Source organism: Ovis canadensis, chromosome 3, assembly GCF_042477335.2.
Source record: "Ovis canadensis isolate MfBH-ARS-UI-01 breed Bighorn chromosome 3, ARS-UI_OviCan_v2, whole genome shotgun sequence".
NCBI lineage: Eukaryota > Metazoa > Chordata > Mammalia > Artiodactyla > Bovidae > Ovis > Ovis canadensis.
In genome coordinates this window covers 46,920,734-46,933,365 of record NC_091247.1, presented here as the reverse complement: position 1 = coordinate 46,933,365, position 12,632 = coordinate 46,920,734, and the positions used below count along the sequence as shown (strand labels likewise).

Sequence of the window (12,632 nt, the reverse complement as noted above, 5' to 3'; positions counted from 1 at the left end):
GACTAAAGGTTGTTTATGATTCTACAAGAAAGTCTTTAAACATCTGAGACACTAACTAGCCAGGAACTCTTCTTCCTCTAGATCTTCTGTCTAAAGCATCTTTTCTTCTCTTGACCTGTGACTTACTAAAACCCTTTTGAGTTACCCAAGCAAGAAGAAACTAGTACTGAAAATGGGAGTGATTATGTTAGAAAAATAAATACTAGAACATCTACAAGACTTACCTCCCATATCCTCTGCAGAATGTAAGATGCAAAGGGAGGCATTCCTGGAGGTCCACCGGCAAACTCCATTAGCATAGTCAATAATTTAAAGAAAGGATTGGCTGCCTATAAGACACACACATGACTGCATATTTAGAGATGGTGAATCAATTACTTTCGCTAGAAAACAAATGTAACTCCTCTACAGATCACATTTAAATCTGATGTATTAGGTTAGAGAGATTAGTACTCATACATATGAACCTGAACTATCATAAAGCAGCAGGATGAGCTCAGGATACAGTGCCAATTGCATGGGAGCCACATGTAACAGAAAACATAGTTTTCTGGATGTCAATTTGGGGGGGGGGGGGGGACTCTAGTTAATGAGACAACCATGTTTATAGAAAAATTTAGATTAAAAGTTTCCTGTAGCAACTTTTGCTCGCTGAGGTAGAATTCCTATTAATATTTGAAATGTATTCTCAAAGTAGCTATAACATTTACATTTTGAAAAAAAATACATACTTATCCACCTAAGCAGAATTTTAGTTTAGTTCACTTTCTTCCAAGGTACAATATGATATATGCTTCAAACCAAACAACTTTAAATCTTAGTACCTAGGTGACACACTGATATGTTAGAATTATATGTTAATTTAACTGGGAAAATGATATTTGTGATAAGACATGAAGAGGTAATTCAATTTATTCAAGTTATATAGTTTAAAATAGGTTACTATATTATGGGGGAAGCCTTGATAGGCTTTTCCTCAAGAACAGTTAGAAAGGTTCATCTGGAAGCATAGTCAGTGCTCACAGTAATTTGAAAAACATGAATTAACAAATGTCTACATACCTCAGGAGTCAGCTTTGCTATTGATGTGAAAAGCATAGATACAATCTAAAAAAAAAAAAGGGGGTTGGATTTCAGAATATTCTTCCAAAAATTACCAAAAAACTTTGACTGTTTCTCAGTACTTACATGTTCTGCAAGTCGATTATTATATCGACAAAGGCTGAAAATCAGATTACAAGTCTGTCTTATATTGATGCCATCACGAATATGTTGAAACAAGAAGGGAAATCCCTGTCAAAAGCAAAAGTTGTTCATTTAAGAATTGTTTTGTTATTCTAGGGATTATCAACTGGTCTAAATATTAAGAAGGTATTACCTTTCCTCCTGTTAATGCCGCCATGTCAGTCTGTGACAATGTCAAATGCCTGAAAGAAAACATTAGTGGAAATAAGTTTTTCTTTCCTCTCTACTAATTCAGAGCCATTTGAGTCATGATATGTAACAACATTGTTGATCCAGTTACAAGTATACCAAGACACCATCATAAAATGACTTTTGAACTTTCTGCTAGCTAGACTTGTTCATTAGACACCTTTTGGACAATTTTTCAAAATTCCAAGATTTATATATAGAAGTCCAAATCTATTTTATTTCTATTTAATTAACTCAGTATGTTCGTGCACTAGGATGGATTTAATTTAGAGAGCTTTTCTGACATGAGGATCTTTAAAACAAAGCAAACTTTGAAGAAATAACGAATTTTACTTTCAAGTTGAAAATTACTGCATATTTCCTCAACTTAGTAAATAAAATTTCAAACACATACAAAAATAGCGTAAGCATCCCAACAGTCAAATTAGCAACTCATGGTCAGTGTTGTTTTATTTGTACCTCCTACTTAATCAATTTGAACTATTCTGAAACAACTCAGATATTGTTATCACTGAGCCCATAAATCAATATATATCTCAAACATAAACTTCAAAAATGTAACACTACTATTATTCACACCTAAATTAAAATTCCTTATTATCACACAAGATCCAGTCAATGTACAATTTCCTCAAGTTTCTAAAAAAAAAAAAGTTATAATCTGTTTGAATCAGGATACAAATAAAGTCCTCTGTTGCCATTGGTTGAAATGTCTTTTAAATCTCTTTTAGACAACTGGTTTCCCCTCCGATTTTGTCTTTATCTTGTAATTTAATCTGCTGAAGAGTAGGTGATTTGTCGTGCAGAATTTCCCACATTTCCATCTTACTGATTATATCCTCACTGTGTTGTTTTAACATATTCCTCTGTCCCCATACTTCCTGTAAACTGGTAGTTAAACCCAGAAACTTGATCAGATCTAGGTTTGACTTTTTAATTAAGAATACCTTGTAAGCAGTGGTATGAACTTTCATCACGAGGCACAATGAAAAGTTGTCCCTCTTTTTCTAATGTTCTCAGCCCACAATGATCATTTCCTAGATCCATTATTTCATTTGGGATGCAAAATACTAGTATCCCAATTCCAGCACTACTTGGCCATTTATTAGCTCAAATACCTCTATGACGACGAGCATGTCTCATTTACAACCTAGTTGCCATGAAGTATAATTCTTGCAGGTAAGATAAACACTTGATACTGTTCCTTTATTAATATGCTTTCAAAATTATCATTTGGTTTCTTAATATACTCCAAAAGTTGGCAATAATTTTTAAAATTTTGCTTTTAGTTATCATTATGAACTCATGGATGTAAACATCCGTGACATGTTTTAGTCCACTTGCAGTTTACTTCTTGTTATTATTGCTGTTCAAGTTGTCCAGTCTGTGACCAGTAGATACTTGAAGTTGACTCGAGACCTTTTAACACGACCCCAGCAGTCTTTGATAGCCTCCCTGCTTTCCAAAATGACAAAATGTTCAAGGCTTCCCATTCATTCTTGCCCCAAACCTGGAACTGGCCATTTTCCTAAGGAACCTTGATTTTTTTTCAGTGGTAAATGATATCTAGATGCCAGTGGCACTCACTGATTTTGGGTTGGACAGAGTTTCTAGACGTTTTCAGAAAATGGAGATACATAATACATTTTTTGTTTGCTTAAGACAAAATATACCATGAACTCTGATATTGCCAAATTCAAGTTTAGTGTTAAAGAAGATAAATAATGTTTATATTGATATTTCTCTTTTCTTTTTCTGAAAATCTTGGTTTCTAATGATGTTAACAATTATCTATTTACTTTATTCTATAACATAGTTTCAGAATAATAATTCTAATTATATTAATACTAACAATATAATTAGCAAAACACTTTAAGATAATTTTACAATTTTTCTTTGTCTTTCAAGTACATACCACTAAAAATTACAGTTAAATCAATGGGTTCTAAAGTCACTTTAATTCTTCTCCAATGTTTATGTCACCAACTCAATATACAGTTAGTCTCATTTATTTCAGTCTGCTTTTGATTTTTAGGGACTGCATTTTATTAAGTTTGTAATTATATAAAACATTCACATGATTCCAAAAATAAATCTAAAAAACAAAACAACGTACTACATTCAAAGAAGTCAAACTTCCATTCCTGTCCCCTCCAGTCTGCTTTCTCCTCCCCCCAACCACTGGAAACTTGTTTTTAAAGTTTATTTTTAAAAATTTACTCTTCAATTAAAAAAAAAACCCCTCAATTCTTGTCATTTGCAGAGCTTATGCTCTATACGGAGATGCAAACAATGAATGAGTGAACACCAAATCATTGCTTATAGGAAAAACACAGTTTGTTCCTGTGAACCTCGGGGTCACAACATTTTCATTGATAAATCAATATGTTACCTTGTTTCGTATGTGTGCTTCTGTTTCAAGACACCTGATTTAATGTTGACCATTAGCACATTCTTGAACTTTGGAACAAATTAGATAGCACTTGGCACTATGCTTAGGACCATTTTTAAACAGGCAAATGACCAAATAAAGAGCATAAATGTGAAAAATGTGGCACATACTGTAAAAAAGCTTGTTTACAATATGAGAACTGAAACAAGAAGGCATAGTGTCACAACATCTGACCTCAGCTGGGGAAGTGTGTTGTCACATCAACTCCAAATTTTTGGTACATTCTGTAATCCACAAATGAATATAAAACTTCACAAGTATTGATTTGGGGATTACAAATAAATTTTCGTTAAGTAGGCAAATTTGCAAATTGGAGATCCATGTATAATGAGGCTTGGTTGTGTGTGCACATACGCACAAATGAACGCGCACGCACACGCGCACACACACACACACACACTCTCTCTCTCTCTCTCACTCATTTTCTCTCTCTCAGCCTTCCCTGTCTTAAACAGTAGCATACTATAGGGAATTTTTTGGCAGTCCAATGGTTAGGACTTGGGGATCCTGCAAGCCAAACCATGCGGCCCAAAATAAAAAAAAAATAATATTCTATATATACTTTTGTCCACCTTCATTTTTTTCACCTTAGTAATATCTATCTTGAAGATCTCTTCATGGTAATATACAGATTCCATATTCTTCTTTTTTCTGCAATGGAGTACTCTTATAGAGGGGATGCTGTTTCTTCAACTAGTCCCATCTTTGTGGACATTTTCAGTCTTTTGCTGTTTATAAACACTGCTTCAATAAATATACATCTTTCTGTATTTTGGGAACAGAATCCCAGAAGTGGGGTTGCTAGGTTAAAAGATGAATGCACATATAATTTTGCTAGATATTTTACTGTATATTTCTTCAATGTATATTTCTAACATGACTCAGAGGCAAGGTAAAAGTTTGGTACAAAGGACTGAAATACTTATGCTACAAGAGTTGATGAATCATGTTATTATTTAAAAAAATTAAGTAACAAAAGCCACTGAATTAAGAATGATAAAACAATTATCTTTAAAAAGAATAAAACCAAACATGCTTTAAGCATTTTGAATGTTGAAACATTTCACCTTTCTGAGCGAGACTGTTCAACCAAAAGAGCAACTAAAGCTATCATTTTTTCAAGGGCAGCTGGCCTGTATTTCTCTTCTGCCAGAGAGAGTATATCTTCTTCCTCCTCCTCCTCTTCTCCTTCTTCCTCTGACAACACTTCAACTTGAGGCTAGAACATAAACACAATTAATATATTCGCTTTTTAACATTAAGTTGACAGCAAATAGCTTCATTATGTTATACAACAATGCAGGGTAGATGGTGCCAGGAACATGTATCATGAAAAATAACACTCAAAGGCCTAACCCTAACTTTAAAAGTCTAAATGACACTCAGGACAATTTTAGATTTAACAGGCAGAGCTGTAAGGAACAATAATTCCCAATACTGTGAGTATTTACCTTACCTAAAGAGATAAATTCTTTAATAATAACTTTTTCTTATAGGTAAGTTCTTTGGAAGATAAATCAGGATCAAAGTTCATATGAATATGATAAAAAAGTATTTAATAAAAATGTCAGTCACACAAATAAAGGAATCTATATTTGTAATTTTCAGAAAATCCAAACAGTAGGTATGTCAAAGAGATATTCATCAGAAGTTTGAAATGCAATACTGAACAAGTAACCACCTGGCTGGAATTAGGTAACAACAGTATATATCTGGAGAACCATGACCACATAGTGGCTAATAGTTTTGTCTAGGAGTCTAATCACAGATCAAATGCTAACTCATTGTTATCTAAAATAAGTTAACTTCTTTATGCCTCAAGTTCCCTGTCTGTAAAATGGAGATAACAATAGTACTTACCTCTCAGGGTTGCAACAAGAATTTAATAAGATAGAACATATAGAGCATTCAATCGAATATGGTCATTACAAACAATATTCAACTGATGAAATACTTTCAACATTATGAATAGACTAGCTACCTGAATTTTTGGAAGACTTACAAATTTAATACAGCAAAGGGCTTTAAAAATGTGGTCAGAAAAATCGTTCACCAAAACACAATATGCTGACAGGAAACTAAAGCAGGTGATGGTCATTTTGCTAAATTTATTGGTTTTGATTCCGGGCCATACCAGTGAAATGTATTACTTGACTATTTCTTCTCTCACTAGATCCATTAAAAATATCAATCAAACAAACTCCTAAAATTATTTAATGTCAGGGCTGCTGCTGCTACTCCTGCTAAGTAGCTTCAATACTATCTGACTCTGCACGACCCCATAGACAGCAGCCCACTAGGCTCCTCTGTCCCTGGGATTCTCCAGGCAAGAATACTGGAGTGGGTTGCCATTTCCTTCTCCAATGCATGAAAGTGAAAGTGAAGTTGCTCAGTCGTGCCCAACTCTTAGCGACCCCATGGACTGAGCCTACCAGGCTTCTCCATCCACGGGATTTTTCAGGCAAGAGTACTGGAGGGGTTGCCAATGCCTCCTCCTAATATCAGGGCTAGAGGGGACTTAAAAGGAAATCTATTATCTTTCCATGGTACAACTTGAAACCACGGCCTCTAAATATCCCTGATATGAGGCAGAACTGTACTTACATTTTCAGGCCCTTTGGTTCCCATGTAAAAATGTACCATTGTAGATATGGCTTGCAATGAAAGCAAAAACTGGCTCTAAAAACAAAAATATTGATTTAAAAATATAAACACAATTATGTTTTAAATACCAAAAATAAGTCTATAATACCAAAAATAAATAAGATACAGCCTTACCTCTTCTTCACCCATTTTGGCAAATTCATAAAGGAAAGCAAAATATTCTGTAAGATGTTTACTGTGAGGCTTTACACCGTGTTCCATAATTAATAACAGAGTTCTCACAAATCGAGTGACACACGAACGACCACCTATATCTTCTACTGAAGCATCCATATCATCAGACCTGAAACGTAATTTTATGTATCTTAGAGAAACTATGAAGTCTGGGGATAGATATTCTGGGAGGAGAAATATTAAAATCTGAATTTATCATCTTTGCAATTATGAATACCACCAATTATAGCAATACAAACAGCTGGATTCCAGTTCTCTCTCACTGAAATCAAAACAAAAAGACTAAGTCAAAGTTCCCTGTAGAGGATTTCGAAAATGCAATTAAATAAAAGTAAAACAAAAATTGTCCTCCTTGATTTATATTATTATAGACTTATTAAAACAGGAGAACCTAAATATTTCAGTGTGGATATTTAAAAATACTTTGTAGGCAGGTAATCAAAAAGCTTAAAATGTTCAGTTCAAAAGGTATACTTCTTACCCATCTTCCATCCCTGGTTGTAGATAGAGATGAGCGTGCACAGGTCTGAGTCTCTGAATTACATGGATACACAAACGCTGAAACATCTACAAGTGAAAAGATATGACAACCTAAGAGACAAGTCATGTCAGGTAACAAAGATACTGAAAAATGAACATGATCAAAAATTCTGTTGCTCATTTATATTTTTCTCACAGATTATCTTTTGACACTCTAAATCTTTCCTGGAGTCTTCACTACAGACTGAGGATAAAAAGGTGGAGTTAGCCTGAAAAGCAATGCTCAGTTTTATAATGGAAAAAGTAACAATAAACTCTAGGTATTAGTAGTAGAGACTGCTAACTACAACGCTTCATGAAACCTTTTTTACTAGTGGAGATACAGAAGAAAGAAACCTGGCATCCATTTCTTTCAGAAAAGTGGAGTGGGGAAGGGTATCTGCTTATCAGAACCTCAGTGACTAAGAGAAAACAATTTAAGTTTATAAAAAAAAATCTGAATTAAAAATGTCTGAGGTGGGACTTCCTTGGTGGTCCTGTAGTAAGAATATACCTTCCAATGCAGGGGACACAGGTTTGATACCTTGTGGGGAACTAAGACTCCATATGCTGCCGGGATACTGAGCTGGCACGCGACAACTAGAGAAGCCCCGTGTGCTGCAACGAACAGCCAGTGCAGCTAAAAGAAAACTCTAAGAATTCGCTAAATAAGATATATAAATAGCCAGTAAGCATATGAAAAGATGTTCAATATCATTATTTCCAAAGGAAATACAAACCAAAACCATGATATACTACTTCACACCCATTAGGATGGCTAAAATCAAGATGATAACAAATGCTGAAGAAGATGCAGCAAAACTGGAACCTTCATAGATTGCTGCTGGGAGTGTAAACAGGTGCAGACATCATGATAAAAAATCTGAAGGTTTCTAAAAATGTCAAACATAGTGACCACACAACCCAGCAATTCACTTCTATGTATATATCCAAAACAACTGAAAACATGTCCAAACAAATGTCTGTACACGAATGTTCACAGCAGTGTTATTCAAACTAGCAAAGAAGTGGAAACATCACAGATGTTCATCAACTGCTAATAGAGAAACAAAATCTCATATATGGAATATTATTTTGCAGTAAGAAGAAATAAATTACAGATATAAGCCACAACATGCCAGTCACAAAAAAACACATACTGTGTGATTTTCTTCAAGTGAAATGGTGAAAATAGGCAAATCCATAGAGATAGAAAGTAGATGAACGGTGGCCAGGGGCTGAAGAGAATGAACAGGATAAAATGGAAGTGACTGCTCATATGTATGGGATTTCTTTTCAGGGTATTATAAAATTATAGACAGATAATAGTTGCATGTTTGGGAATAGGACTAAAAACCACTAAATTTTGCACATCAAAAAGTTTTATAAGAATTATATATCAGGAATAACTTAAAGTAGCATCTTTCAGATTCAAATTTTGGTTTTGTATCATAAGCGGATATATATGTTTTTTCTTTCTTGTTAATTTTTCCATTGGTTTAAGAAAAATAAATTGATTCATGTGATAGTTCAGAATCTGTCACAGAAATAAATTATATACTATTCATTTAACTTTCAAGGCTATTACCGTACCCTACCATGGTCAGAGCATCTAAGGAACTGAAAAAGTATCAGTACAAGTCACGTATCACACATCGATCCTGTGTCCCCAGAGTATAACACACGTAACTGAGAAAACAGGCAGTTATAGCTATCTTCCCATAACCTGGAAATGTGAATTATTTTAATCACTTGAATGGAATGATAGCTGATTTACCAAGAGGCTGGCGAAAATAACAGCAAAGTGACTTCTGTGGTAAGAGGTCAATCTTTTCAGTGCTTTCAATGCTAGGCTAAAGTATATTCATGGGCAAATTCAGAGTAATCAACTTGAAAGCTACTTCTTTTTCAAAGAAAATTTTTCTTACCTGCCTCACAATTTGATTAGGGCACTTAATTAGTATCTGCATTGGCCACCAATCATCATCAGCCATGCGGTCCAAAAACCACTGTAAGAAAATCATGTGATTTTTAATATTCAACCAATACTTGGGGATAAACATTACACAAGGATTTTAATTTTAACTGACATTTGAATTATTTTAAGTTCTCACCAAAACAGTCTTCAACTGGTATAAAGTCTAAAATCTAAAATGCCTAAAGTCATAATCAAAGTCTTCTCAATACATAATTCCATGGATGCCATTTATATTGCAGTGTACAACCCACATGATAACAACCGGAAGTGCTTAACAAAGTGGAATACAATTTTCCTCTTAGACTTCTTAAATGTCACACTGTAGAATCTTTTGCTCCTATTAATAAGATAGGATCTGAGTATGATTCACTTTTCCTCTGTTTAAAACCAATTTATGTTCTCTTGATAACAAAAAACATTTTACACTTACTTAGCATAGACCATTTCCCATTAATTTCAAGATATCTCTTAATCACATATTTAACTCCTTTACTGAACTGTACTGCTCATTAATGCATACATATAATTGCTGACAACTGTAGAGAATTTTAACTCCTTGAGAGAGTTCCAGAAGCAAATCCTTAATGAAAAAACTAAAGTGACAACTTTATTAAAAAACACAAATTTATGACCTAATATAGTTTCTCCATCTACAAGCTTCTTAGAAATCATGAAGATGAAGGGGAATAAAGGAGTATGTCAAAGAACACACAAAAGATGCTGTAGGTCAAAATCAGCATGTGGAAAATCCTGCAGAACAAATGGCAAAGTGGTAGGGAGCGGGGAAATAAGGTAACTACAGCTGCTCTTTGGTATGGAGTCCCAGCATATATGAAAATCTGCAAATACTCAAGTTCCATAGCTGACCCTCTGTATCTGAGATTCCTCTGCATTCTCAGATTTAACCAACCACAAATTGTACAATACTGTACATATCTACTGAAAAAAATCTGTGTATGAGAGGACAAAACAGTTCAAACCCCTGTTGTCCACAGGTCAACTGTATTATAGGTGAGAAAAGAATTATAAGACAAAAGCAAAATGTGGAAAGGATCTTGTTTGAATGCTAATTCAAACAAACCAACTGAAAAAAACTCAAAATCTCTCTAAAAACCTATATAGGAAAAAAATCTTTAACTAATTTCATTGTACACTATGTTGCTGTCTCCTGTTTCTAGAAATTTATAAGACTTGCATTCCTAGAAAGATACATACCACTTTGCAAGACCATAAAAATGATTAACAACAGTAAGATGACGATATGGCTAAGTGATTATTACCAGTGTGCATATTATCCTAAGGGATATGTTACCCTTATAAGGCAGCTCTGGAAAAGATAAAATAGGACATAAATTGATCTACTGGGATAGATTTTCCTATTTTTCTCAGGGGGTAAGGGATCTACAATTTTCCTTAAGGGATAAGGGAGATATGTATTTTTCAGTATTTTCTAGTAACATGCAAAAGTAGTTAAGAAATATCTGGTACAGTCCTAAATCTTCTATACTTTTTCCTTCTGATACATGACAGGGAGAACACAAGAACTTTTAAGTAACTTAAAAATCAATTATTTACTCAGTGTAATGAAGCTGATACATAATTATAAATTTCTCTTGGCTATCAAGTAATTTTAGGAATAACCGACACTGGGCTCTCTATGATTTATAATAGATAAAATGATTTTGCTATAGCATCTAAGTTAAGAATAAAAGAAAACAAGAAATTGAATCTTAAGCTATGCATTGTTTTGTTGAATTATTCACCTCACCTCACAAGCTGCTTGACTATTATTAAATTGCTTGGTCAACAGTTCAATCCACTGAAGCATCGTGGGCTAAAAAAGAAAAAGAAGTCACTGGAGCTTTTAAGAGCTATCTGATAAATGACATAAAGAGCACAAAAGTTTAAAAAATAAAATATGCACCTTTTCCTTTGAATGAATAAATGTCTCTAGGACAAACGAAGTGCTTAACTGCAAGAAAAGACAAAGTTAAGCAAAAAAGATTTAATTAAAGTCATCAATTTTGAAGAAATTTTCTAAGGTTATACATATATTACTTACCTTTGCTGTCATTAAAGACACAGCTTTAGGATCTGGTAATGTACTGGGAATACAACTACACAACTGCCACATAAACCTAGAATTTGAAAACAATAGGTTAAAATTTTCACAAAGTAAGATTTTTTAAAAATGTGTAACAAAAGATCTCTTACTAAAATCTACCAAACTTACCCAAAATATGTATGTTCAAAAATGTTTTTGTCTTGAAGAAACTGCATGTTATCATGCCAAATCCACTGAAGAAAAAAATGTTAACATGAGGTATCAGAAAGCATGTTTCATGACATTTTACCAGTATTTTTATTAGACAGAATAAGACTTGCTCTAGAACCAAAACAAAACAAATACATGCACTTAAAATTCATGTTGACTTTTTCCAGGTAAATGGAATATGGAAGTAGTCACTAAACCTGATCCAATTTATCATTACTTATCTGGCTAACTCAAGCCACCACACTCTTTTTATTCTAAATTTATGAAAATTTTTGAAGTACGAACTCTGAAATTCCACCTGTCTGAAGAGAAAACATATAAACAAAACTATGTTATGTTGATAACACAGGAAAAGGATGGTAGGTTGGTATTTTTATAAAGGTTTATGTTTGAAAATTGGAAAAAAAAATTATTCAGGTTCACAGATCTAATAAGAGGTAATTTGTTTATAATAATCATGAAAAATTATTTCTGACATCTGTCCTATAGAATTGCTTTGCTGACTTTATTTTTTGTGTCCTTTCCCTCTCTGAATACCCTAAACATGCTCTAAGTCATTGACAGTTCCATAAAATTATCTTTATCTGGAATAAATTTAAGTTTTGATTAAGTTTTACTTATTTTTGGCTGTGCTGGGGTCTTCATCGCTGCACATGGGCTTTCTCTAATTGCAGAGAGCGGGACTACTCCTCCTTGGGGTGCATAGGCTTCTCATTGTGGTAGATTCGCTTGTTGCAGAGCACAGGCTCTAGGGCAAGGGCTCAGTAGTGACAGTGCCCAGTTTAACTGTTCTGTGGCATGTGGGATCTTCCTGGACCAGATCAAATCCGTGTCCTTTGCACTGGCAGGTGGGTTCTGAACCACTCTACCACCACAGGGAGGTCCCATATGTTCTGATTATAGGTATTACTCTCTTCATCCCTCTGAAGATTTGCAACCACCTCTACCTGCCTTCCCTGTCCACGATTCTAGTCCAGAATCAGGTCTTAAAATCAATAATTAGGGCTCCTGCTTCATGTTATCAATATTTGAAAAAATCACAGACCTGATTTGGCCTGCTTCCGAGTTCTTGTTCCTCTAGCATTTCCAACCACAGCAGCTTTCTTATAGCCCCGGGGACAGACTGACAGCATTTA

At 34.2% G+C, this 12,632-nt stretch overlaps 1 protein-coding gene across 4 annotated transcripts in view; it reads right to left on the bottom strand.

Annotated features, from left to right (window-relative positions):
- Positions 1-12,632, bottom strand: part of USP34 (ubiquitin specific peptidase 34) — a 230,772-nt gene that overhangs the window by 27,472 nt on the left and 190,668 nt on the right. For all 4 annotated transcript variants that reach the window (XM_069580354.1, XM_069580356.1, XM_069580355.1 and 1 more), the window contains 13 exons: positions 11,455-11,519; positions 11,284-11,359; positions 11,146-11,193; positions 10,990-11,055; positions 9,172-9,252; positions 7,206-7,291; positions 6,665-6,833; positions 6,491-6,565; positions 4,954-5,105; positions 1,379-1,427; positions 1,189-1,293; positions 1,063-1,107; positions 225-329 (listed from right to left, as the gene is read on the bottom strand). In XM_069580354.1, the coding sequence (XP_069436455.1) occupies positions 225-329; positions 1,063-1,107; positions 1,189-1,293; positions 1,379-1,427; positions 4,954-5,105; positions 6,491-6,565; positions 6,665-6,833; positions 7,206-7,291; positions 9,172-9,252; positions 10,990-11,055; positions 11,146-11,193; positions 11,284-11,359; positions 11,455-11,519 (1,122 nt within the window). The remainder of the gene's footprint in view (positions 1-224; positions 330-1,062; positions 1,108-1,188; positions 1,294-1,378; positions 1,428-4,953; positions 5,106-6,490; positions 6,566-6,664; positions 6,834-7,205; positions 7,292-9,171; positions 9,253-10,989; positions 11,056-11,145; positions 11,194-11,283; positions 11,360-11,454; positions 11,520-12,632) is intronic.